The sequence below is a fragment of the Pholis gunnellus genome (genome assembly GCF_910591455.1).
Source record: "Pholis gunnellus genome assembly, chromosome: 15".
Classification (NCBI taxonomy): domain Eukaryota; kingdom Metazoa; phylum Chordata; class Actinopteri; order Perciformes; family Pholidae; genus Pholis; species Pholis gunnellus.
The window spans coordinates 598,811-622,397 of record NC_136542.1 but is presented as its reverse complement, the minus strand read 5'-3'; the positions used below and the strand labels follow the sequence as shown (position 1 = coordinate 622,397).

The following is a 23,587-nucleotide window of genomic DNA, read 5'->3' as shown; positions in this document are numbered from 1 at the left end:
GAGGGGAGAGTAACTCCCTTTGAACCTTTACAACCTCTTAATGTACAAAGATATATATATATAAATATATAATACACACTAAAGGACAGGGGGAAGCAGACACGATCCTAGGTCCTCTTTAATCCTTCAATCATTATAATACAATCAAATAATATTATTGTGAAGTGGTCCACTGTACTTTTACTGTAACAGAGTATTTCTACACTGTCGTACTAGCGTCTTGTATCTTGTCTGATCACCAGAGCAACACACAGGAAGGTGCTGGATGTGTTTAGACCCCCCCCCCCCCCCCACCCGGACCAGACAGGTGAGCGTCCAGCTGGGCTCCATCAGTCCTCCTTCAGGGGCTCTGTTTTTATTGGGCCTCTGTTGTTTCGGAGTCGTCCTGGGAGGAGATAAATCCACGAGGGAGGGAGTTAAGAGTTGCGCTTCTGGAGGCAGAGGCAGTTTCCCAGATGTGTGAGTCAGAGCTACATTCGAGTTCTGGTCTCAACCTCTGCTGCTGTGCAGTGAACGTCGGGTTCTCCTGCCGCATTTGACGTCAGTAAGAAGATTTCTTTGGTATATTTGGAATCATTTGGTGCGTTTGAGCGCATCACTGCTGCTTTGCGTTGATTCAGAAGATGTGTGGGTGAAAGCTATTCGGCGTGAGTTGGTAGTTGAAGGTTAGGAGGCTTCACTTTCTGTGGAACATGGCCCGGTTTAAGGAGAAGTTTAAAGGCGCCTTAATGAGAGTGCAGGAGTGAGTCAGAGGCTACAGACAGCGATCAGACTTAATGTTGACTTTACTGGAGAGAAAAGCATTCTTGTTGATGGTGTAAGGCTGAAGATCTGTGAGCTTGTGATGTTGGAGGAATTTAAACATTGTGCGTATTTGTGTCATTTATTTAAATTAGCAGACAGTGCCCCCCCCCCCCCCCGGAGGATACGTTTTCTCTCACGCATAGAAACGGTGCGGGATTTTCCTCATTGTGACTCTGGTGGCACATATGTGCCACGTGCCAATGTGTGTTGGTGTTTTTAGTTGAGGACCTATTGTTCTTCTAAAGTTTTTGAGTGTTATTCTCCTTCGTCTTTCAGAGCTAAAATTAGGTGCTTGGGATACTGGTCACCTCTTGAAATGTGGCGCACCAGTCAGTCTTGGTGGAAATAGCCTCTGATATGGGTGTGGAGCTGCGTGTGGTGTGACAGATTGGCTCGATAGCGCCCCCTTTGGAGTAGCCTCAACATCGGTTTTCAGCTAGCTGTATGAAATTTGGTAGGTATATGTAACATCATGGGACAGACAAAAAACCCTCTCAGAGGTATGCTCTAAACCAAACAAGAAGTCGGCCATTTTGTTTCTTATCACGCTTTTTGACCATTTCAAGGCATCATACTTTAACGAACTCCTCCTAGAGATTTGACCCGATTCACTTCAGATTTGTTCAGTATGCTCTTGAGACCTTGGCAGTGAAAATGTACTTAAAGATCAAAAAATTATCAAACTATGTATCTGTGGCATGGCGGCAAAAAATCACCATTGGCCATGAAACAGGAAGTTGTTGCAACTCGGCCGTACATTGTCTAATCTGCTCCAAGTGGAATGCTGTCGCCATGGCGACGCATTCTTCGCCAGTGGTTTTGAGAGGCGGAGATCTACAACATTTAGCAAGCACATGTATCACATGTAGACCTAAGAAAAAGTCTCTTGGTGCTGTACTCTAAACCCAACCGGAACTCAGTCATCTTCAGTTTTGTATGAATGGTTTTTTTAGCCATTTCCAGGTGCTGTACTTTAACAAACTCCTGCTCGAGAATTTATCAGATCAAATTCAAATTTAGTCAATACAATTTAAAAATATGTGTGATTAAAAAGTTCTCAAAAGCTAGAGGTTTCATGGAATGGCGTGGACGTGGTGTGGCAGCCATGTTACATGGTTTGCCATCATACATCAAGCTGTTGTAACTGGACTCTACTTTGTCAAAAATGTCCCAAACTTGACTTGCTTGATGAGAGTCATAGCTTGAGAACTTTTGCATGTAATGTAAAGTAATTTCATATGTGAAGTTTCTTCAATAAAATCAACCTGCACCCAACCTAATTCATGTTATAAATTAGACAACATGGGATCACTTTTGGCTTAAAGTTATTTCTCTACATGAAGATGTTTCTTTTTCCAAATGGAACTATAAATTCTGCCATTTGTCCTCGACTCTTCCAGCTTTGAGTCACTCAGCAGTGATTGTCAGAGCTGCACAAACAAACAGTTGGTTTTAAGACCTGTATTTACTTTTGACAGTCTGTCATGTTTCAGACACTAAAGCGCATTCACACACTTTCAGGTTTTTGTTAATATTTGCAGGCTTACATTTATGATTGTATCGGAGCTACACTCAAAACATTCGAGGCTTAAGACCTGGTAAAATGACCTGGTTTTTTTTGTACGCAGATACACTGAGGATAGCACACAGACAGAGAGACAGACGGGCAGAGAGACGGTCTACCTGGATGTCATGGATCACCTGTTGATGCTGCTGCTGTTGCTGTGGAGCTCAGGTAGGACTCTGATTTAGAGATGATGTGTTTTATTACAATATTACTGTTGTATCTTTAAATCAGAGAACACACACATAAAACTCGACGATGTGCCCTAAACTTTGCAAATTCAAGTTAAAATATCAGCCGTATCAGAGCCCTGTTGGGATCTGGCAGAAGCCTGTTTGGTTATTAGAGAAGTAGGAAAATTAAGTTATTAACATTAATTCAATTATTAATATCAATCGGATTATTAACATATATTAAAAACAACCACTCTGGGATCAGGGACCAATAACCAAACTGTGGATTAAACAGTCAAAGTAGTATTCTACATTCAGAGTGAACAGTGAAGGTTTGAATCACATCATGCTGTTATTACAACACCTAACTGCTCCTAAAGTATAACAGTTTATTTAACATTACTGATTAAAACCAATATTATAAATCAACAAACATCTATTACACAACTACAAGCATACTACCTAAAAACAACAAACAATCACATGGTGAGGTGTTTGCGTGTGTGTGTGTGTGTGTGGGTGCGTGTGTGTAGGAAAAAGGGGAAAGGGGGGGCAGGATCAAAACAATCTAATATGCAGTGGAATTTGTGACAAATAAACCCCCCCCACCCTGTGCTCAGGTCCTTTATCAGCTCTAGAGACGGGACTCTCATCCCTCACATCTATATATATTTAAATCATAAATGTCCTGTTTATCGTATTGTCACAACAAATAAACCCTTTAACATACTCTTCTGTGATTGGCTGAAACGGATGGAGACATTTAATAAACAGTCTTGTTTTTAAATAAAGGTTCAACTTTCTGAATATAAATGTAACATCACAATAAGTTTTTGATGAAAATTGCAAATACATTAAAAAAATGTGTATTTCTGTATTTCTATTATATTTACTAAAAACAACAAATATGTGTCTATTTCTCCAGAACTCCAGGCTGCAGGAAATCACACATCAACAGGTAAATAGAGACAGAAAAGAGAAACAAAGAACCAATGAAGCAGAATCAGCATTCAAGGTTTAGTTTGATATTTTATTCATTAAATTCATTTCTTTACTGATGACTCTCTTGTTTCTGTTCAGAAGCCGTCAGGTTGGTGGGAGGAGACAGTCGCTGTGCAGGAACTCTGGAGATGAACTATCGAGGAGACTGGAGACCAGTATTTAACTTTGAATGGAACCTGAAGAAAGCAGCTGTTTTCTGTAGAGAGCTGAACTGTGGCTCTGCTGTTTCTGTAGGACGGAGAGAGTCCCCACAGAGATCTGTGTGGAAGATCAACTATAACTGTGTTCAGTCAGGATCTGCTCTGAGCGAGTGTTTAACATCAGATTACTTTTCCTCCAGCCTGGATCTCACCTGCTCAGGTAAGCCCATCAGTGACAACATCAGTGACATCATCTCTGACAGCAATGTTTCCAGGTGGACACACACACACATGCAGCAGCTTGAAACCTCCTTATATGTGAAACTTCCATGTCTGCTGCTTCAGGAGTCCTCTGGGCCGACCAGCAACCAGCCTGAAAGGACTCCTCCTTCAGCTCCACAGCTTTCTTATTCACTGGTTTCCACCAGCAGGTTCTTTGGTTTCCACCATAATAGGAACCAATGACCTGCTGGACACAACTTAGAGCAGCTCAGCTCAGCTGGAGACTCGTCAGTATCTCCACACCGTCCTTCAGCCTGGACACTCCTTAAGGAGAGAGTCCAGCCCCATCTCTCTACATGTTAGGGATCATTTTATAAACACATTTATATTCTGGGTCACAGATCTTCTATGAAAAATAAGACATAATGTTATTTAGTGTCTGATGTCTTTTCTCTCTCTCTTTCATCTTCTACCATCTCTCCAGACTCTGTGAGGCTGGTGAACGGGACTAGTCTGTGCTCAGGCAGACTGGAGGTGAAGTCTAACCAGTCTAACCAGTCTAACCAGTCTAACCAGTCTAACCAGTGGGGGTCCTCAGTGTGTGAAGAGGACTTTGACCAGCAGGATGCAGAGGTGGTCTGTAGGGAGCTTGGCTGTGGGGCTCCTTCAGTCCTCCAGGGGGCGCTCTATGGAGAAGTGGAGGCTCCAATGTGGACCAAAGAGTTCCAGTGTGGAGGCCATGAGTCTGCTCTGCTGGACTGTAGAAGCTCAGGCTCAGATAGAAACACCTGCTCACCTGGTAAAGCTGTTGGACTCACCTGCTCAGGTAGAAGAGGAGCTGCAGCTTTGATCTGGTTCATTTCTGTTCTACTGAAACTCACTTTGTTCTTTTACTGACGACTCTCTTGTTTCTGTTCAGAACCTGTCAGGTTGGTGGGAGGAGCCAGTCGCTGTGCAGGAACACTGGAGGTGAAACTTCAAGGAGACTGGAGACCAGTAGATGGCTCTGAAACGACCCTGAAAGAAGCAGCTGTTCTCTGTAGACAGCTGTACTGTGGCTCTGCTGTTTCTGTAAGACAGAGAGAGGAGTCCTTATATAGATCTGTGTGGTGGATCGACTCTCGCTGTGTTCAGTCTGGATCTGCTCTGAGGGAGTGTTTAACATCACATATCTCTACCTCCATCCTGGATCTCACCTGCTCAGGTAAGCCCATCAGTGACATCATCTATGACATCACGTCATTATTCAGGGTCCATCTTGTTCAACGGAGGGTAAACATGAACCTTCATCATCTCTCTGTGTTTACAGAGCTGCTGCTTCAGCCAATCATCTCTGTGTCCTCCTCAATGTACGGGGTCTCCGAGGCCCAGCAGCAGGGGGCTCCGGTGCTCAAAGGCTCCAACTTCACCATCTGCTGCTCCATCCAGCCACAGTACCCAGGAGGCTCCTTCCAGCTCACCTTCACCTCCTCCAACTCAGCACACAACTACACCCAGCCAGCTGTCAATCACTCTGCCCACTTCCTGTTTCCTGCTGCAGAGCCCGCCCACCAAGGAAGCTACAGCTGTGTTTATCAGCTCTATGTTTTTAATCACACCTTCTCCTCTGAGAGCCGTCTGCTCTCCATCACTGTCTCAGGTAAGCTGACTGTTTACATGCAGGTTTGAAGATGATTGGTCCAAACTGACTGAAGATGATCAGCTGACCACAGAGTCCATGTTGTTGTTTCTGGAATGACTCTGTGACTCCTGTCATTGTGCTACACATGTCATAGAGTAACCAAACCTAAACACAGTCTATCAAAGGCAACAGCTAACGATCTACTGCAGCACAGAGCAGGTCTGGTTACCAGGATGACTCTGGTTCTCTGAGAACTGAAGCACCTTCTGACGTGACCAATCACAAAGCTCCACTGACACCACATCAGTCATAACACCCGTTAGCCCCCAAATCTCCATCTTCAAGTGTAGTTCCTCCACCAATCTGACCAGATGTTTTAGTGTGAACTCATGCTGCCCCCCCACCCTGTGCTCAGGTCCTTTATCAGCTCTAGAGACGGGACTCTCATCCCTCACTTCTATATATATTTAAATCATAAATGTCCTGTTTCTCGTATTGTCACAACAAATAAACCCTTTAACATACTCTTCTGTGATTGGCTGAAACGGATGGAGACATTTAATAAACAGTCTTGTTTTTAAATAAAGGTTCAACTTTCTGAATATAAATGTAACATCACAATAAGTTTTTGATGAAAATTGCAAATACATTAAAAAAAATGTGTATTTCTGTATTTCTATTATATTTACTAAAAACAACAAATATGTGTCTATTTCTCCAGAACTCCAGGCTGCAGGAAATCACACATCAACAGGTAAATAGAGACAGAAAAGAGAAACAAAGAACCAGTGAAGCAGAATCAGCATTCAAGGTTTAGTTTGATATTTTATTCATTAAATTCATTTCTTTACTGACGACTCTCTTGTTTCTGTTCAGAAGCCGTCAGGTTGGTGGGAGGAGACAGTCGCTGTGCAGGAACTCTGGAGATGAAACATCAAGGAGACTGGAGACCAGTAGATGGCTCTGACTGGACCCTGAAGACAGCAGCTGTTCTCTGTAGAGAGCTGAACTGTGGCTCTGCTGTTTCTGTAGGACAGAGAGAGGAGTCCTCAAACAGATCTGAGTGGAAGATCAACTCTAACTGTGTTCAGTCAGGATCTGCTCTGAGCGAGTGCTTAACATCAGATTACATTTCCTCCAGCCTGGATCTCACCTGCTCAGGTAAGCCCATCAGTGACATCATCAGTGACATCATCTCTGACAGCAATGTTTCCAGGTGGACACACACACACATGCAGCAGCTTGAATGGCAGCAGACTTGTCTGATGAGCTGCTGCCTCAGTAGATCAGGTGCTGAATGCACCAAGATATCTTTATATGTGAAACCTCCATGTCTGCTGCTTCAGGAGTCCTCTGGGCCGACCAGCAACCAGCCTGAAAGGACTCCTCCTTCAGCTCCACAGCTTTCTTATTCACTGGTTTCCACCAGCAGGTTCTTTGGTTTCCACCATAATAGGAACCAATGACCTGCTGGACACAACTTAGAGCAGCTCAGCTCAGCTGGAGACTCGTCAGTATCTCCACACCGTCCTTCAGCCTGGACACTCCTTAAGGAGAGAGTCCAGCCCCATCTCTCTACATGTTAGGGATCATTTTATAAACACATTTATATTCTGGGTCACAGATCTTCTATGAAAAATAAGACATAATGTTATTTAGTGTCTGATGTCTTTTCTCTCTCTCTTTCATCTTCTACCATCTCTCCAGACTCTGTGAGGCTGGTGAACGGGACTAGTCTGTGCTCAGGCAGACTGGAGGTGAAGTCTAACCAGTCTAACCAGACTAACCAGACTAACCAGACTAACCAGTCTAACCAGTCTAACCAGTGGGGGTCCTCAGTGTGTGAAGAGGACTTTGACCAGCAGGATGCAGAGGTGGTCTGTAGGGAGCTTGGCTGTGGGGCTCCTTCAGTCCTCCAGGGGGCGCTCTATGGAGAAGTGGAGGCTCCAATGTGGACCAAAGAGTTCCAGTGTGGAGGCCATGAGTCTGCTCTCCTGGACTGTAGAAGCTCAGGCTCAGATAGAAACACCTGCTCACCTGGTAAAGCTGTTGGACTCACCTGCTCAGGTAGAAGAGGAGCTGCAGCTTTGATCTGGTTCATTTCTGTTCTACTGAAACTCACTTTGTTCTTTACTGACGACTCTCTTGTTTCTGTTCAGAACCTGTCAGGTTGGTGGGAGGAGCCAGTCGCTGTGCAGGAACACTGGAGATGAAACTTCAAGGAGACTGGAGACCAGTATATGGTTATGAGTGGACCCTGAAGACAGCAGATGTTCTCTGTAGAGATCTGGACTGTGGCTCTGCTGTTTCTATCAGACAGAGAGAGGAGTCCTCATATAGATCTGTGTGGAAGATCAACTATAACTGTGTTCAGTCAGGATCTGCTCTGAGGGAGTGTTTAACATCAGATTACTTTTCCTACATCCTGGATCTCACCTGCTCAGGTAAGTCCATCAGTGACATGATTTATGACATCATCTCTAACAGCAATGTTTCCAGTATTCAGGGTCCATCTTGTTCAATGGAGGGTAAACATGAACCTTCATCATCTCTCTGTGTTTACAGACCGGATGCTTCAGCCAATCATCTCTGTGTCCTCCTCCATGTACGGGGTCTCCGAGGCCCAGCAGCAGGGGGCTCCGGTGCTCAAAGGCTCCAACTTCACCATCCTCTGCTCCATCCAGCCACAGTACCCAGGAGGCTCCTTCCAGCTCACCTTCACTTCCTCCAACTCAACACACAACTACACCCAGCCAGCTGTCAATCACTCTGCCCACTTCCTGTTTCCTGCTGCAGAGCCCGCCCACCAAGGAAGCTACAGCTGTGTTTATCACGTCTATTTTTTCTCTCATACCTTCTCCTCTGAGAGCCGTCTGCTCTCCATCACTGTCTCAGGTAAGCTGACTGTTTATTTATTTTGATATCTCAATGGTTTCTGTCACTCAAAGTCTGCAGAAGGAGTTAGCAACCAAAAAAATGTACGGAATGAATATAATGCTGCTGAATCAGCATTCCATTTAGGCAAACATATAAACCCAACACTAGATGGTTGATGTTTGGGTCCAACCTTGACAGCCACGTCGGTGAACAGTTGGATGTAGAAGTGTTCAGGACGACTGAGGAGCTGGTGATCTTCATTGGGATTGACGAGAGAATGCGAGAATGTCTACTGCTCGCCCACATATACAATTCTAACTAGAAAATGCATTTCCTGCTGAAAATGCGTTGGAATGCTGAAAGCTGAAATGAATTGCAAAAACATTGCTGAAAATAAATATCCAATTCGAAAAAGAAATTGCAAAAAGCTTAATAATTCAAAAAGTTTAAAGATTACAAATTGCTGAAAATACAGAAATGGGAGACTACCTGTCTGAAAAATGTTGAGGCCCAAAAGAATTTAAACTGCACTGCTGAAAACCCTTCTAGTTGAAATGTTTAACTATGGTGTCTGTAGCTGAAAGTATGAGGAAGAAGAAGGCTTTGAAAGTTGAAGAAGTTTAAGAGGATTTCAAAATGTTCTCCATTGATATCCCATTCAAAAAAGATTGCAAAAAGCTGAATAATTCAAAAAGTTTAAAGATTAGAAACATGAAGAGATATAGCACCCCTCTGCTGAAAGAGCTGAACATTTTAATATTCTAACGGTTTCTGTAGCTTAAAATATGAAGGGGGGGTCCTCTAAAAGTATCCAAGACCTGAATGACTGAATGAGAGAGACAGAGAGAGAGAGAGAGAGAGAAGTGTATGTGTGTCTGTGAGTCTGTGTGTTTATCAACATTGCTGATTACCTTAATCACGAACACCTGTGTGCCAGCAGCCTGTTCATGGAGAACAGACAGGCAGACAGACAGTTAGATGGACTGAGTGAGTGGGAGAGAGAGAGAGAGACAGACAGACAGACAGAAAGGAGGTCTAACAATCCCTCCAAGTCATGTGCATAGAGAGACAGACAGAGAGAGAGTGAGACACAGACGGATGGAGGGAGAGAGTGACAGACTGAGAGAGACAGACAGACACGCTGATCTCTCTGGCAATCCTTCTCATCTGGAGATTGTCCTATGTTTTAACATTTACAGCTAAAGTAACTATTGTCCTGCTCTGCCAGGTCTTTCCTCGTCTCGCCCACTTGTGTCATGGTGTGTGTACATCTCACTGGAGTCAGGAAACTTGTCAGAATACCCATATTTGATTGGTTGAGCAGCATCACGCATATCTCCAAGTCATGTGTGCGTGTGTGTCTCAGTGCCTCTGTATGTTTATAAACATCACTAACGAGCTCATAGAAACACCTGTGTGCTTGGGTGCACTGGTTGGTGATTGCAGCACCTGTGTGAGAGATTAGACTGAACAGCGATTTTCAACAAAACTACCTGTCGAACATATGCCCTTTATACCAAAACCATGAGACTAATCAATAAAATATGGATACCGTGAGAAAGATAAGACTCTGCCGAACGCGCTGATGTGTTTTTTATGTTTGTGGTGTTAAAAATGTGAGCTCCAGCGCAATATACAAAACTGGTACTGTCTGCTTTCTTTGAGAAATGAGTGGTCAGATTTAACATTGGTCTCTATGGAGCAGAAAGTTGGTTTTTCCTCTCAATTAAGTGATTTTCTGCCAAATATGTAAATCTGTGGGATTCCACAATCACTTTTTAACGAGAAGAACAGGATTAGCTCCTGTAAAATCAAAAAAATATATATGAAGAGTGAAAACTGTGGAGTCGAAGGCAAAAGACAAATATTTTTTTCACAAGAATCTGAAGCTGCTCTTCACTCTAGCGGTGACATCACGCACTCTAAGCTGCGCAATACACACCCATTATAAAGGCAGAAAAGGACTGAAAAACTCATAAAAGTTTAAATGGGACAGTTCAAAAAGTTAAAAAGATATCAAAAAGCTGAATTATGCGGCAATAGATCAGGGTTTTTTCAACATTTTAAAGTTGAAATGGTGTCTGTAGCTGAAAGTATGAGGAAGTTGAAGGATTTGAAAGTTGAAGAACTTTAAGAGGATTTGAAAATATTCTCCATAGAAACCCATTCAAAACAAAAGTTGGAAAAAGCTTAATAATTCAAAAAGTTTAAAGATTAGAAATATGAAGAGACATAGCAGACATGAGCTGAACGAGCTGAACATTTTGATATTTGAATGGTTTCTGTAGCTTAAAATATGTGGAAGGAGATAAGTGCCAAAATACGTACGGAAGAAATATAATAAAACAGCGGAATAAAGATTTGAAGAACAATAGTTTTGTTGGAATGCTTAACAGCATTCCAACAATGAGTGAGGCCCATAAGCTCAGTCACAGTAGAAAAGTACTCGGGACAATTATCCATCACACTCCCCTGTTTTGATCATAATCATCATTTGATCAATCATGAGTTTAAACAATACACTAGTGTTCATTTGGAACATCTGCAAAAACAATTCATGAGGCTAGTATATTTGAAGAGCATCTTAGCTGTTTTTGTGTATCTTTACTGAGATAAGTACAAGCTGTGGAGGGAAATGGATCATTCTTTACACATGGGTATCATCTCTACTGACTTGACTCGCAATGGCAGATTTTAACACAACAAAGCTCAGCAGCGTGGAACAACACTATCACAGCAGCAACAAGCACAACAGTTATGTTTCACATCACTGAACGGGACACAGCGGTCCGTAAAACACACTCTTGGAAAAGGAGGAAGCATTTTGGAGAGGAGACAAGGACATGTTTAAAGAGTCTAAAGGAGACAAGGACATGTTTAAAGAGTCTAAAGGAGACAAGGACATGTTTAAAGAGTCTAAAGGAGACAAGGACATGTTTAAAGAGTCTAAAGGAGACAAGGACAGGTTTAAAGAGTCTAAAGGAGACAAGGACATGTTTAAAGAGTTTAAAGGAGACAAGGACATGTTTAAAGAGTCTAAAGGAGACAAGGACAGTTTTAAAGAGTCTAAGCACAGGTTCAGCCATGACGGGAGAGATGCTACGCAACTGTACTCAGAGAAACTTCAGCAGTTCTCAGCTAATGACTGCTTCTGTCTGAAAGGCTCTCACACTGAAGTATCCTCCAGCAACACAAAGCTTGTTGTGGTTCTATGGAATGGTTGTGTGTTGGAGATGTTTGGATGTGAGCTGTTGTCCTTTTAACTTTTTACATTTTTCTTTTTTTGGCCCCTTCCCCCAGGATAATCTGCTTTCTGTCCTTGTTAATAAGAATACAAATATATATATTTAAATCATAAATGTCCTGTTTATCGTATTGTCACAACAAATAAACTCTTTAACATACTCTTCTGTGATTGGCTGAAACGGATGGAGACATTTAATAAACAGTCTTGTTTTTAAATAAAGGTTAAACTATCTGAATATAAATGTAACATCACAATAAGTTTTTGGTGAAAATTGCAAATACATTAAAAAAAATGTGTATTTCTGTATTTCTATTATATTTACTAAAAACAACAAATATGTGTCTATTTCTCTAGAACTCCAGGCTGCAGGAAATCACACATCAACAGGTAAATAGAGACAGAAAAGAGAAACAAAGAACCAGTGAAGCAGAATCAGCATTCAAGGTTTAGTTTGATATTTTATTCATTAAATTCATTTCTTTACTGACGACTCTCTTGTTTCTGTTCAGAAGCTGTCAGGTTGGTGGGAGGAGACAGTCGCTGTGCAGGAACACTGGAGATGAAACATCAAGGAGACTGGAGACCAGTATTTGACTCTGACTGGACCCTGAAGGAAGCAGCTGTTTTCTGTAGAGAGCTGAACTGTAGCTCTGCTGTTTCTATCAGACAGAGAGAGGAGTCCTCACAGAGATCTGTGTGGTGGATCAACTCTCACTGTGTTCTGTCTGGATCTGCTCTGAGGGAGTGTTTAACATCACATTTATCTTCCTACATCATGGATCTCACCTGCTCAGGTAAGCCCATCAGTGACATCATCTATGACATCATCTCTAACAGCAATGTTTCCAATATTCAGGGTCCATCTTGTTCAACGGAGGGTAAACATGAACCTTCATCATCTCTCTGTGTTTACAGAGCTGCTGCTTCAGCCAATCATCTCTGTGTCCTCCTCCATGTACGGGGTCTCCGAGGCCCAGCAGCAGGGGGCTCCGGTGCTCAAAGGCTCCAACTTCACCATCTGCTGCTCCATCCAGCCACAGTACCCAGGAGGCTCCTTCCAGCTCACCTTCACCTCCTCCAACTCAACACACAACTACACCCAGCCAGCTGTCAATCACTCTGCCCACTTCCTGTTTCCTGCTGCAGAGCCCGCCCACCAAGGAAGCTACAGCTGTGTTTATCACCTCTATGTTTTCTCTCATGACTTCTCCTCTGAGAGCCGTCTGCTCTCCATCACTGTCTCAGGTAAGCTGACTGTTTACATGCAGGTTTGAAGATGATTGGTCCAAACTGACTGAAGATGATCAGCTGACCACAGAGTCCATGTTGTTGTTTCTGGAATGACTCTGTGACTCCTGTCATTGTGCTACACATGTCATAGAGTAACCAAACCTAAACACAGTCTATCAAAGGCAACAGCTAACGATCTACTGTAGCACAGAGCAGGTTTGGTTACCAGGATGACTCTGGTTCTCTGAGAACTGAAGCACCTTCTGACGTGACCAATCACAAAGCTCCACTGACACCACATCAGTCATAACACCCGTTAGCCCCCAAATCTCCATCTTCAAGTGTAGTTCCTCCACCAATCAGAAGCAAGAAGGGCGGTGTGCTCCGATCCCTCACTCAGAGAACCAGGGTTCCAAAGACACGGGGAGCAGAAGTACGAACAACAAAACGTACTTAACAGTGATCAAAGCAAGGAAGATACCAAGAATCGTAGCAGACAATCCAACACAGAGACAGGGGAACACAGGGTTTCAATTACTGGGAGGTGCAGGTGATTAGACACAGGAGGATTCAATCAGGTTCGGGGCAGACAATCACAAAGGCGGGAACACATATCGGTTATCTTGACACAAGAGGCAGGGAAACTCAAAATATAACGGGAAACAAACTAAACAAAACCCAGAACCTTGACAAGTTCAACTTGCTGTATATAAATGTAACATCCATATACGTTTTTGATGAAAATTGCAAATATATTAAAAAAAAAAGAATCGTGGATTTCTATTATATTTACTAAAAACAACAAATATGTGTCTATTTCTCCAGAACTCCAGGCTGCAGGAAATCACACATCAACAGGTAAATAGAGACAGAAAAGAGAAATATAGAACCAATGAAGCAGAATCAGCACTCAATGTTTAGTTTTATATTTTATTCATTAAATTAATTTCTGTTCTACTCAAACTCACTTTGTTCATTACTGACGACTCTCTTGTTTCTGTTCAGAAGCTGTCAGGTTGGTGGGAGAAGACAGTCGCTGTGCAGGAACTCTGGAGATGAAACATCAAGGAGACTGGAGACCAGTATTTGGCTCTGAAACGACCCTGAAGGAAGCAGCTGTTCTCTGTAGAGATCTGGACTGTAGCTCTGCTGTTTCTGTAAGACAGAGAGAGGAGTCCTCAAACAGATCTGTGTGGAAGATCAACTTTGACTGTGTTCAGTCTGGATCTGCTCTGAGGGAGTGTTTAACATCACATATCTCTACCTACATCCTGGATCTCACCTGCTCAGGTAAGCCCATCAGTGACATCATCTATGACATCACGTCATTATTCAGGGTCCATCTTGTTCAACGGAGGGTAAACATGAACCTTCATCATCTCTCTGTGTTTACAGACCTGCTGCTTCAGCCAATCATCTCTGTGTCCTCCTCCATGTACGGGGTCTCCGAGGCCCAGCAGCAGGGGGCTCCGGTGCTCAAAGGCTCCAACTTCACCATCCTCTGCTCCATCCAGCCACAGTACCCAGGAGGCTCCTTCCAGCTCACCTTCACCTCCTCCAACTCAGCACACAACTACACCCAGCCAGCTGTCAATCACTCTGCCCACTTCCTGTTTCCTGCTGCAGAGCCCGCCCACCAAGGAAGCTACAGCTGTGTTTATCACCTCTATGTTTTCTCTCATGACTTCTCCTCTGAGAGCCGTCTGCTCTCCATCACTGTCTCAGGTAAGCTGACTGTTTACATGCAGGTTTGAAGATGATCAGCTGACCACAGAGTCCATGTTGTTGTTTCTGGAATGACTCTGTGACTCCTGTCATTGTGTCACACATGTCATAGAGTAACCAAACCTGAACACAGTCTATCAAAGGCAACAGCTAACGATCTACTGCAGCACAGAGCAGGTTTGGTTACCAGCCAACTCGCCATTTTCAAGTGTAGTTCCTCCACCAATCAGAAGCAAGAAGGGCGGTGTGCTCCGATCCCTCACTCAGAGAACCAGGGTTATCCTGGAGACCAAAGATTGAGACAGTTGTTAGTGTATTTAAGAAAAAATATTAAATTATAAAATAGCTATAACTTTGTGATTGTGTTTAGCCTTGTCTGCTGGCCCTGATGGCCCACCACTGCCAAATCCTACCTTACTAGTTTAGGGTTTTGTCACCTTTTTAAAGATCAAATGGTGTATGTAGCTAAAAATATGCGAAAGAAGTAGGCTTTCAAAGTTTAAGAAGTTTAAGAGGATTTTAAGATGTTCTCCATAGAGATCCAATGTTTAAAAAAGCTTGATATTTTAAAAGGTTTAAAGGTTAAAAACAAGAAAAGTCATAGCATATATGTCCTTAAAGAGCTGAACATTTTGATAGTGGAACGGTTTCTGTCACTCAAATTCTGCAGAAGGAGTTAGCGACCAAAAAACGTACGGAACTAGAAAATGCATTTCCTGCTGAAAATGCGTTTGAATGCTGAAAGCTGAAATGAATCGCAAAACATTTCTGAGAATACAGAAATGGGAGACTACCTGTCTGAGAAATGTTGACGGACAAAATCATTAAACCGCACTGCTGAAAACCCTTCTAGTTGAAATGTCTAACTGGCAGACATGGGAGCTAAACTGCATTATCTAAAGAAGCTGGACTACAATGCAGGGAAAGCTTGAAGCTAAACGATTTTACTGTCAAAGTAATAGTAGTTAAAGTAGTATTAGTAGTGGTAGCAGTAGTAATAGTAGTAGAATAACTATTAGAAGGAGTAGTAGTAATAGCAGTAGTAGTGATCATAGTAGTAGTTGAAATAACATTTATATTAGTAGAAGTAGTAGTAGTAGTATTGGTAGTAGCAGTAATAACAGCAGTAGCAGTAGTAGTAGTAGTCATAGTCGTAGTAATAGCTGTCGTAGTAGTAGTTGATTTAAAAGTAGTATTTGTAGAAGTAGTATTAGTAGTAATAGCATTTTTAGTAGTAGCAGTTGTACTAGTTTTAGTAGTAGTTGCAGTAATAGTAGTAGCAGTTGTAGTAGAAGTGGTAGTTGTACTATAAGTATTAGTAGTAGTAAAAGTCTTAGTAGCATTAGAATAAGTACTAGTAGTAAGCAGTAGTGATATTTGTAGTAGTAGTAGTAGAAGTGGTAGTTGTAGTATAAGTATTGTTAGCAGTAGAAGTATTAGTAGCTTTAGAAGAAGAGGAGGTAGTAGTAGTAGTAGTAGTAGTAGTAGTAATAGCAGTGGTGGCCTTCAGGGCCTGCAAAGCCTTCTCTGCTGGCCTAAACAGAATCACAAAGTTATAGCTATTTTATAATTTAATACTTTTTCTTAAATACACTACATGTATTATAATTTATAAAAATATTTTTCCCATTATCTTATTTTCCAACAATACGTGTCAGTGATGGTAGAGTTCAGGGTCAATGGGAGCTGTTGGACTCATGTCGTGTGATGATGACTGTCCATGTGTTTGTAGATCCAACTCCTCTGATCATCAAAGCGGTCGTCCTGCCGCTGGTTCTGCTGTTGGTGATCGTTTGCCTTTACTTCTACTGTAAGGTACGGACACACGTCTGTTGTTTAGACCAGCCACTGACATGAAGCTCTCAGAACAGTCCTGTCTTCAGTTCACTAAACACGGACTGCCATGTCTCTCCAGGCCAGCAGGGGGCAGAAGATGGGCAGACAGCAGAACACTGAGCTGGATCATTATAACCTGGTTGTTCCTGCAGAAGACTAGCTCCTCCAAGGAGCTCATCTCACGTCCAGATGATTTCTACCACACAACCACCATCAGCTCCCTTTGATACGCATGTTCCCTTAAACCAGAAGGCTGAATATGATCTCACATTATTATGGTCTGTCTGACTCTCAACAATGTGTTGGTGTCTCCACACGTTCTGACTTCCTGTCTGTGGCTCTCAGCTCCAAGCCCATTGGTTCCTGCTGAAGACGTGAATGTTTAAAATCACCTCACAGATATAAAGTTTCATTTAAAAGTAGACTTGAGAGCAGGTTTACCAGAGTCCAAGCAGGAACAAAGACTATGAGATATTAGAATAAACATGAAACATTGACTTCTATCTTCTACATTCTGTAGAACGAGACTCGATGTTCACAATCTGCTGTTTGTCCTTTAAAACACAGAATGAGCTTCATGACTTCACTTCAGCTCTCCTTGTGGTTCACGTGACTCTTTTATTGTAGTGAGCAACATCTCGGCAGCAGGACAACATTTAGCTCAAAGATAATCATAATAATACAAATGGGAGCAAAAAATAAGGTTATTTTTGTTATTAAGAAATTTGGAAGTAAGGAGTTCGATTAAAATTTGTAATTAAAGATTGTACTTATTTTTATTACTATTTTGCTTATTTCGTAGGAATTTACTTCATTTTGTTTATTACGGGATTTTCTTATTTCATATGAATTTTCATTCATGACTATATTTCACATTATGAGAAGAGTGAGCAAATAATAAAAAAGAAAACAAACAAATAAGAGGTTGTGGGATAGTTAGTAAATCAAACACACGGTGTTCAATAATTAAGGATCGTCTCGGGTCTTATTTTTCTATTTAAGAATGTTGATACATTGTTACTAAAGGAAGAACTTACTCACATGTGTGCTGAAAGATTTCGCTTTTTCTATAATTACGGTAATTTCTTTGTGAAAAAGATTTTTTATGAATTTTCTACTTTGATTATTTTGATACGAAATATCCTTCTAACTAAGCAAATAATCAGAATAAAATATGAACACACATGTAGCAGAGATTCAGAGATCATTTAGATGAAAACAAGAATACAAATGAGAGGTTTATTCTTTAGGACGTCTGCTCACAACCAATTAAAGACGACATTAAAACATTTTACGACAAATAAAAACACAACAGACAAAAGAAGTACGAGTACTTCTTTGGCAAAGTGCGTTCAGGGTTATGAGGTATTAAGTCATAATGTGGACTTAGAAAAGCTAAATCTTGACTTTGCACAGTACCTTTGCAAATACTGTCGATCACAAATATATCTGATTCATACATGTTATATTTTATCCCTATTTTTTGATATCGCACAGTTTTACGTCTTCAGGTTCTTATTTTTTACTTGTTTGATTTTCTTTTTATACATATGACAATAAATAAATGAAATTAAACTCATTAAACTCATAATTCTGATTTACTGTAAGTATTTCCTGTTTTAATTGTTCCAAACTTTCCATTTATATATATATATATATATATATATAAATAAGTTGAAGGTTCTTTTTGTCGAATCTCTGCCTTGAACTTGTTCATTTCATTGTATATATTTTATATATTTAGGATTTTGCAGCTTTTTGTTCTCCTCATATATCAGTTTAATCTTTTATTTCAGTAGAACTGAAACAACACGAACATGTGAACCCGTTTAAAGAACACGAGGTTTAGTTATGACGTAGAAACGGGCTCCAGGGATTCTTTACATTTAATAAACTCAATATTTAGGAGGAGCAAAACATAAAGAACTATAATAATCAAGTCTTTTATGTTCTGGTTAATATCCACTTTAAATAAAGTACAGTTTGGTTTTCTGTTGATTCTTTTCATTTGTTCTATATTATCTGAGTCTTTTCTCACCTTTCAGTTGGTTTGATCCAACATGGCGGATCGTATCCGCAGCTGTTGCCATGGAGACGGAACACAAAACAAACGCCGCCGACCGATGAAGCCCGAAAGAGACACAAAGTAGTCCGGTACAAAGTAGTCCACGGTACACACGGTAAGTTATTCTGTCACTTGTCACCGGGAGGTTCGCGTTATTTATGGCGGTATCACGCGCTAGATGAGCTTTTACTTCCTCTCATGAGACAAAACTCGCTGCTCTGTTTAAACCTGTGACGTCACCTCAGCTAATCCATTCACACCTCCGGCTATCAAGAGAGCAAAGAGGAGCGATGGCACCCAAGAAAGGCGGAAGGAAGACGGAGGAGGAGCGGCTGATGCTCCAGCAGCAGAGAGCTCAGGCGGAGGAGGAGAAGGCCAAGAAGGAGGAGGAGAGCCTCACTCTGTTCCTGGAGGTCTCTCATTCATATTCTTATTACCTTTCAAAATAAAAGCATAAGTTGTATATCTTGAAATAAGACGCCACTGGCTCCTCCTCTGTGGGAGCAGGACAAGCTGCAGAAGGAGGAGAAGAACACGGAGGTGAACCTGCTGAAGCTGAACGAAGGCTGGAGGTCCATCCTCCGCCAGAGCCGAGCAGGAGAGCTGCGAGGAGACGTGGAGGTGCTGAGCCAGACGTTTGAGAGGCAGCGGGACGTCCTGGACAACGTCGTCAAGGTGAGCTCCTCCTCCTCCTCCTCCTCCTCCTCCTCCTCCTCCTCCTCCTCCTCCTCCTCCTCAGTCTCCCGTTCTGCTGTTTCAGACTCTGCAGCGTGACCTGCAGGGGGCGAAGCGTCAGTGGGCTCAGGTGAGGCGTGTCCACCTGCATCAGGTGGAGCGTCTGCGTGCTCAGCAGCACCAGAGGGTGACGACGGTGCAGCAGCAGTGGGAGAGAATCCTGCAGCAGCTGAGCTCCAGGTTCATCTCCGAGAGGTGAGTCCTCCTCCTCCTCCTCCTCCTCCTCCTCCTCCTCCTCCTCCTCCTCCTCCCTAATGCTCCTCTTTCAGGGAGCGGGTGTCGTCTCACGCGCTGCTGCGTCTGGGTGATGTGGGGGACGCCTCCTTCTCGTTGGAGCAGCAGCACGGAGCAGCGCTGAAGGACCTCTACCAGCTGTACACGAACACCATCTTGCGCCAGAACTTTGATGCCGAGAAGGTATGAAGAGTCTCCTTCTCTGACGTCACGCTGAAGACCCTCTCAGCCTCGTATGAATGTTCTGATCAGAGTCTCTCTGTGGGACCAGGACATCCGGCTGACCGGCGACACTGAAGAACAGATCATCAAAGACTTGGACAGGGAGGAGAAGGATGCGAAGAAGTCGAAGAAGTTGAAGCAGCTGAAGGTCGGTCTGAGTCTAAAACATTCTCATTTGTTTGTGTTTCCCAGATGAGGCTGGAGAGCTTTCATGCTTTTGTTCCTTTACGTTTCTGTGTGAACTTCACGGTACTTTAGAAACACTGAGAGCTCGTGAGGGGACAGATTCATTGAGTTCAGTAGACGGAGAAATAAACTCTGTTCAAAGACACAAAGATCCTCTAAACAGCAGCAGAAGAAGAAGGAATCAGCTGGAAGCTTAGATTTAAAAACAGGAACAGCTTCCTGTCTCTGTGTCAAAGAGTTTCACAATAAAAGCCTCCTAGAAACCAGCTGGAGTTAACTCCTTCAGGCTTCACAGTAGAAACAGCCTCTTTAGCTCGATGACAGCAGCTGAACTGATCAGTTTAACCTGAACCTCTGTGGACCAGGTCGATGGGGAGACCCTCCAGGCCCTGCTGTTGGAGCAACAGGATCTGATCGGCATGAAGGACAAGGAGGTGAAGAAGGTGAAGAAGATGAAGGTCAGTGCAAAAAGACGGCAGACAGAAAGTGAAACTAATCTTTAAATGAAGTTGAGTTTCAGTTTGTTTTTCCAAACGTTCACTAAGAACATGAAGGTTCCCAACATGTACCGACAATATGATGAATTCATCAATGATTACATTTGAGCTTCTTTATATATTTACCTCTTTATTAATGTTTAAATGTATTTTTACATTATTTATGAATTTATTTTTACCATATATTCTTTGGATTACGATGTTCAGTGAAGAGAACAGAAACTATTTTTATTATTTGATTTCATTCTTTTCCGTCTTATGAGATGTGCTTCAATCAAAAAGCTTTGCTGTCCCAGATCATTGGGCTCCAGATGTGATATTTAGAGGAGTTATGATCAGTGTCTTGGATCTTATGTTCGTCTCTTTACTGACGTCTCTGCAGCTCTACGGAGCTTTTTAGCCTCTTTTAGCTCAGAGTTGTTTTTTTGTCACACTTCCTGTCTGGTTCAGTCTCAGCTGTTTTCAGAATAAAAGCTCTGGTAAGCTCACTGTCTAGCTGCTCATCATCCAGCAGCAGACAGACTCAGAGACCAGTGGACATAGTGGAGCACTTTGTCTCAGGAGGTGGTGGAGACCAAAGACAGAGACACAAAGACTCCTGATGAGATTAGCAGCTGGTTGCTAACATGTTAGCTACATCTACTTGTGTGTTCTTCTGCCTTCATGTGACCAATCAAACAAAGAGTCTCCCTCCTGTCCCAGGAGGCCGTGGTCCGCCTGAGGGACAAGCTGAACCAAAGAGAGGCAGAAAACCAGTTGGTGGTACAGGATCTGAGGGACGAGAGGACAGCGGTGATCAAGAGGAGGTGCTCGCTCCAGGATCAGCTGACTCGGGATCGGGCGGCGGCGAGGAAGCGGCTCACCAAGCTCACGGTCCAGAGCGACGCCGCCGCCAGGAAACTGAAGGCCGCCATCGCCGAGGTGACACGCGTCCGTCTCACTTCCTGTTTGTCCACGGAGTCTGGTGCTCATTGGTCCTCTCGCTCTGTGCTGCTTCAGGGTCCCAAAGTCTTACGAGTCTCTGAGATGTGTCGTAAGCTGGAGAGACAGCTGAAGGACGTCCTGTTAGTAGTCCCCCCAGAGGACCAGAGACAGGAGACAACTGGACCCGAGACAGACGGACCAGACAAGGTAGGTCCACTTCTTCCTTTTGTCCTCCACAGACAGGGCGTAGGAGACGAAGACAGGACGTAGGACACGAAGACAGGACGTAGGAGACGAAGACAGGACGTAGGAGACGAAGACAGGCCGTAGGACACGAAGACAGGACGTAGGACACGAAGACAGGCCGTAGGAGACGAAGACAGGACGTAGGAGACGAAGACAGGCCGTAGGAGACGAAGACAGGACGTAGGAGACGAAGACAGGCCGTAGGACACGAAGACAGGCCGTAGGAGACGAAGACAGGACGTAGGAGACGAAGACAGGCCGTAGGACACGAAGACAGGACGTAAGACACGAAGACAGGACATAAGAGACAAAGACAGGACGTAGGACACGAAGACAGGACGTAGGAGACGAAGACAGGACGTAAGACACGAAGACAGGACATAAGAGACAAAGACAGGACGTAGGACACGAAGACAGGACGTAGGACACGAAGACAGGCCGTAGGACACGAAGACAGGCCGTAGGACACGAAGACAGGCCGTAGGACACGAAGACAGGACGTAGGACACGAAGACAGGCCGTAGGAGACGAAGACAGGACGTAGGAGACGAAGACAGGACGTAGGACACGAAGACAGGACGTAGGACACGAAGACAGGCCGTAGGAGACGAAAACAGGACGTAGGACACGAAGACAGGACGTAAGAGACGAAGACAGGACGTAGGAGACGAAGACAGGACGTAGGACACGAAGACAGGACGTAGGAGACGAAGACAGGACGTAGGAGACGAAGACAGGCCGTAGGAGACGAAGACAGGACGTAGGACACGAAGACAGGCCGTAGGAGACGAAGACAGGCCGTAGGAGACGAAGATAGGACGTAAGAGACGAAGACAGGACGTAGGAGACGAAGACAGGACGTAGGAGACGAAGACAGGCCGTAGGAGACGAAGACAGGACGTAGGACACGAAGACAGGACGTAGGACACGAAGATAGGACGTAAGAGACGAAGACAGGACGTAGGAGACGAAGACAGGACGTAGGAGACGAAGACAGGACGTAGGAGACGAAGACAGGACGTAAGAGACGAAGACAGGCCGTAGGAGACGAAGACAGGACGTAGGACACGAAGACAGGCCGTAGGAGACGAAGACAGGACGTAGGACACGAAGACAGGACGTAGGAGACGAAGACAGGACGTAGGAGACGAAGACAGGACGTAGGACACGAAGACAGGAGACGTTCAGGTGTAAGAGGACAAAGTGAGGAGACTTAGGTGTTGCCTTCACTGACCTGTGTTTGTGCAGGAGATGTCAGCGCTGCAGCAGCTGAGGGGGAAGATCAACAGGTCCGTCCTCCAGAGAGAAGCTCTGAGAAAACGAAGAGACGATCTGAACCGAGACAACCAGCAGCTGAGGCTCCTGCTGCGTCAGCGCCAGGACGCCGTGAAGGTCGGCGAGCAGGATTTCGGCGGACGCTACGCTGTGCTCACCGTGCACCGGGCCCCGACCACCGCGGCCCCCCCGCACGCAGACAGACGCTACGTCAACGTCATCGAGGGCGTCCACGCCGCCAAACACGCTCTGTGACGCTGCAGGAAACACTGAACATCGTTATGGAATTGTAATAATTGTGTTTTCTCTGATGAAACATGAAATAAACTTGATTTCATGCAAAATATTGTAAATTCAACGTTTACTTTCCGAGCAGCTTTCGACCACATCTGAAGGTCTTCCTCAGCTACGTCTCGTTGTTAATTAGCATCATTGATAAAAACCATAAGTCCTTTCACAACTCAAGGTGTTGACATGTTCATATCGACATGTAGTTATACGATAGCATCAATATTACACTATTAATTATGGCTTGATTTGAATTGTAAAGTCAAAAAGATTTTTTTCATTTGAAGCATGTTAGCGTAGCCCGGTTAGCGTAGCCCCTAAAACAGCTGTTTTTAAGTGTGTGTCTCTTTAAGACAAATCTACCTGTGAGCCCGTTTTAAACATATTCAGAGCTATAAGTGATGAGTCTGCACTTTAATAATAAAACTCAAGTATTTTACAAAAAGTAAACAAACAGGTCTGAAAAAATAAACT

At 43.5% G+C, this 23,587-nt stretch overlaps 2 protein-coding genes across 4 annotated transcripts; both read left to right on the top strand.

Annotated features, from left to right (window-relative positions):
* The first annotated feature begins 428 nt into the window (after positions 1 to 428).
* Positions 429 to 18,066, top strand: LOC306706946 (scavenger receptor cysteine-rich type 1 protein M130-like). 3 transcript variants are annotated; one of them, XM_079174199.1, is made up of 20 exons: positions 429 to 540; positions 2,433 to 2,539; positions 3,467 to 3,499; positions 3,622 to 3,903; positions 4,390 to 4,731; positions 4,825 to 5,109; positions 5,215 to 5,544; positions 6,248 to 6,280; positions 6,403 to 6,687; positions 7,234 to 7,593; positions 7,686 to 7,970; positions 8,092 to 8,421; positions 12,005 to 12,037; positions 12,160 to 12,444; positions 12,566 to 12,895; positions 13,706 to 13,738; positions 13,886 to 14,170; positions 14,276 to 14,605; positions 16,338 to 16,420; positions 16,521 to 18,066. In XM_079174199.1, the coding sequence occupies exons 2-20, from the start codon at positions 2,497 to 2,499 to the stop codon at positions 16,599 to 16,601; spliced, it is 4,068 nt and encodes a 1,355-aa protein (XP_079030325.1). In that variant the 5' UTR covers positions 429 to 540; positions 2,433 to 2,496; the 3' UTR covers positions 16,602 to 18,066. The 3 variants fall into 3 exon arrangements, with proteins under 3 accessions (XP_079030325.1, XP_079030327.1, XP_079030326.1); XM_079174200.1 differs by having other exon boundaries at positions 478 to 544; XM_079174201.1 differs by lacking the exons at positions 6,403 to 6,687; positions 7,234 to 7,593.
* A 723-nt stretch (positions 18,067 to 18,789) lies between these two features.
* On the top strand, positions 18,790 to 23,080 carry drc2 (dynein regulatory complex subunit 2; the record flags this gene model as incomplete). Its single annotated transcript, XM_079174277.1, has 9 exons — positions 18,790 to 18,919; positions 19,014 to 19,181; positions 19,267 to 19,436; positions 19,511 to 19,658; positions 19,747 to 19,845; positions 20,249 to 20,341; positions 21,083 to 21,301; positions 21,380 to 21,511; positions 22,799 to 23,080. Exons 1-9 carry the CDS (start codon positions 18,797 to 18,799, stop codon positions 23,078 to 23,080), a joined length of 1,434 nt encoding a protein of 477 aa, XP_079030403.1. The 5' UTR covers positions 18,790 to 18,796.
* Positions 23,081 to 23,587: the final 507 nt, after the last annotated feature.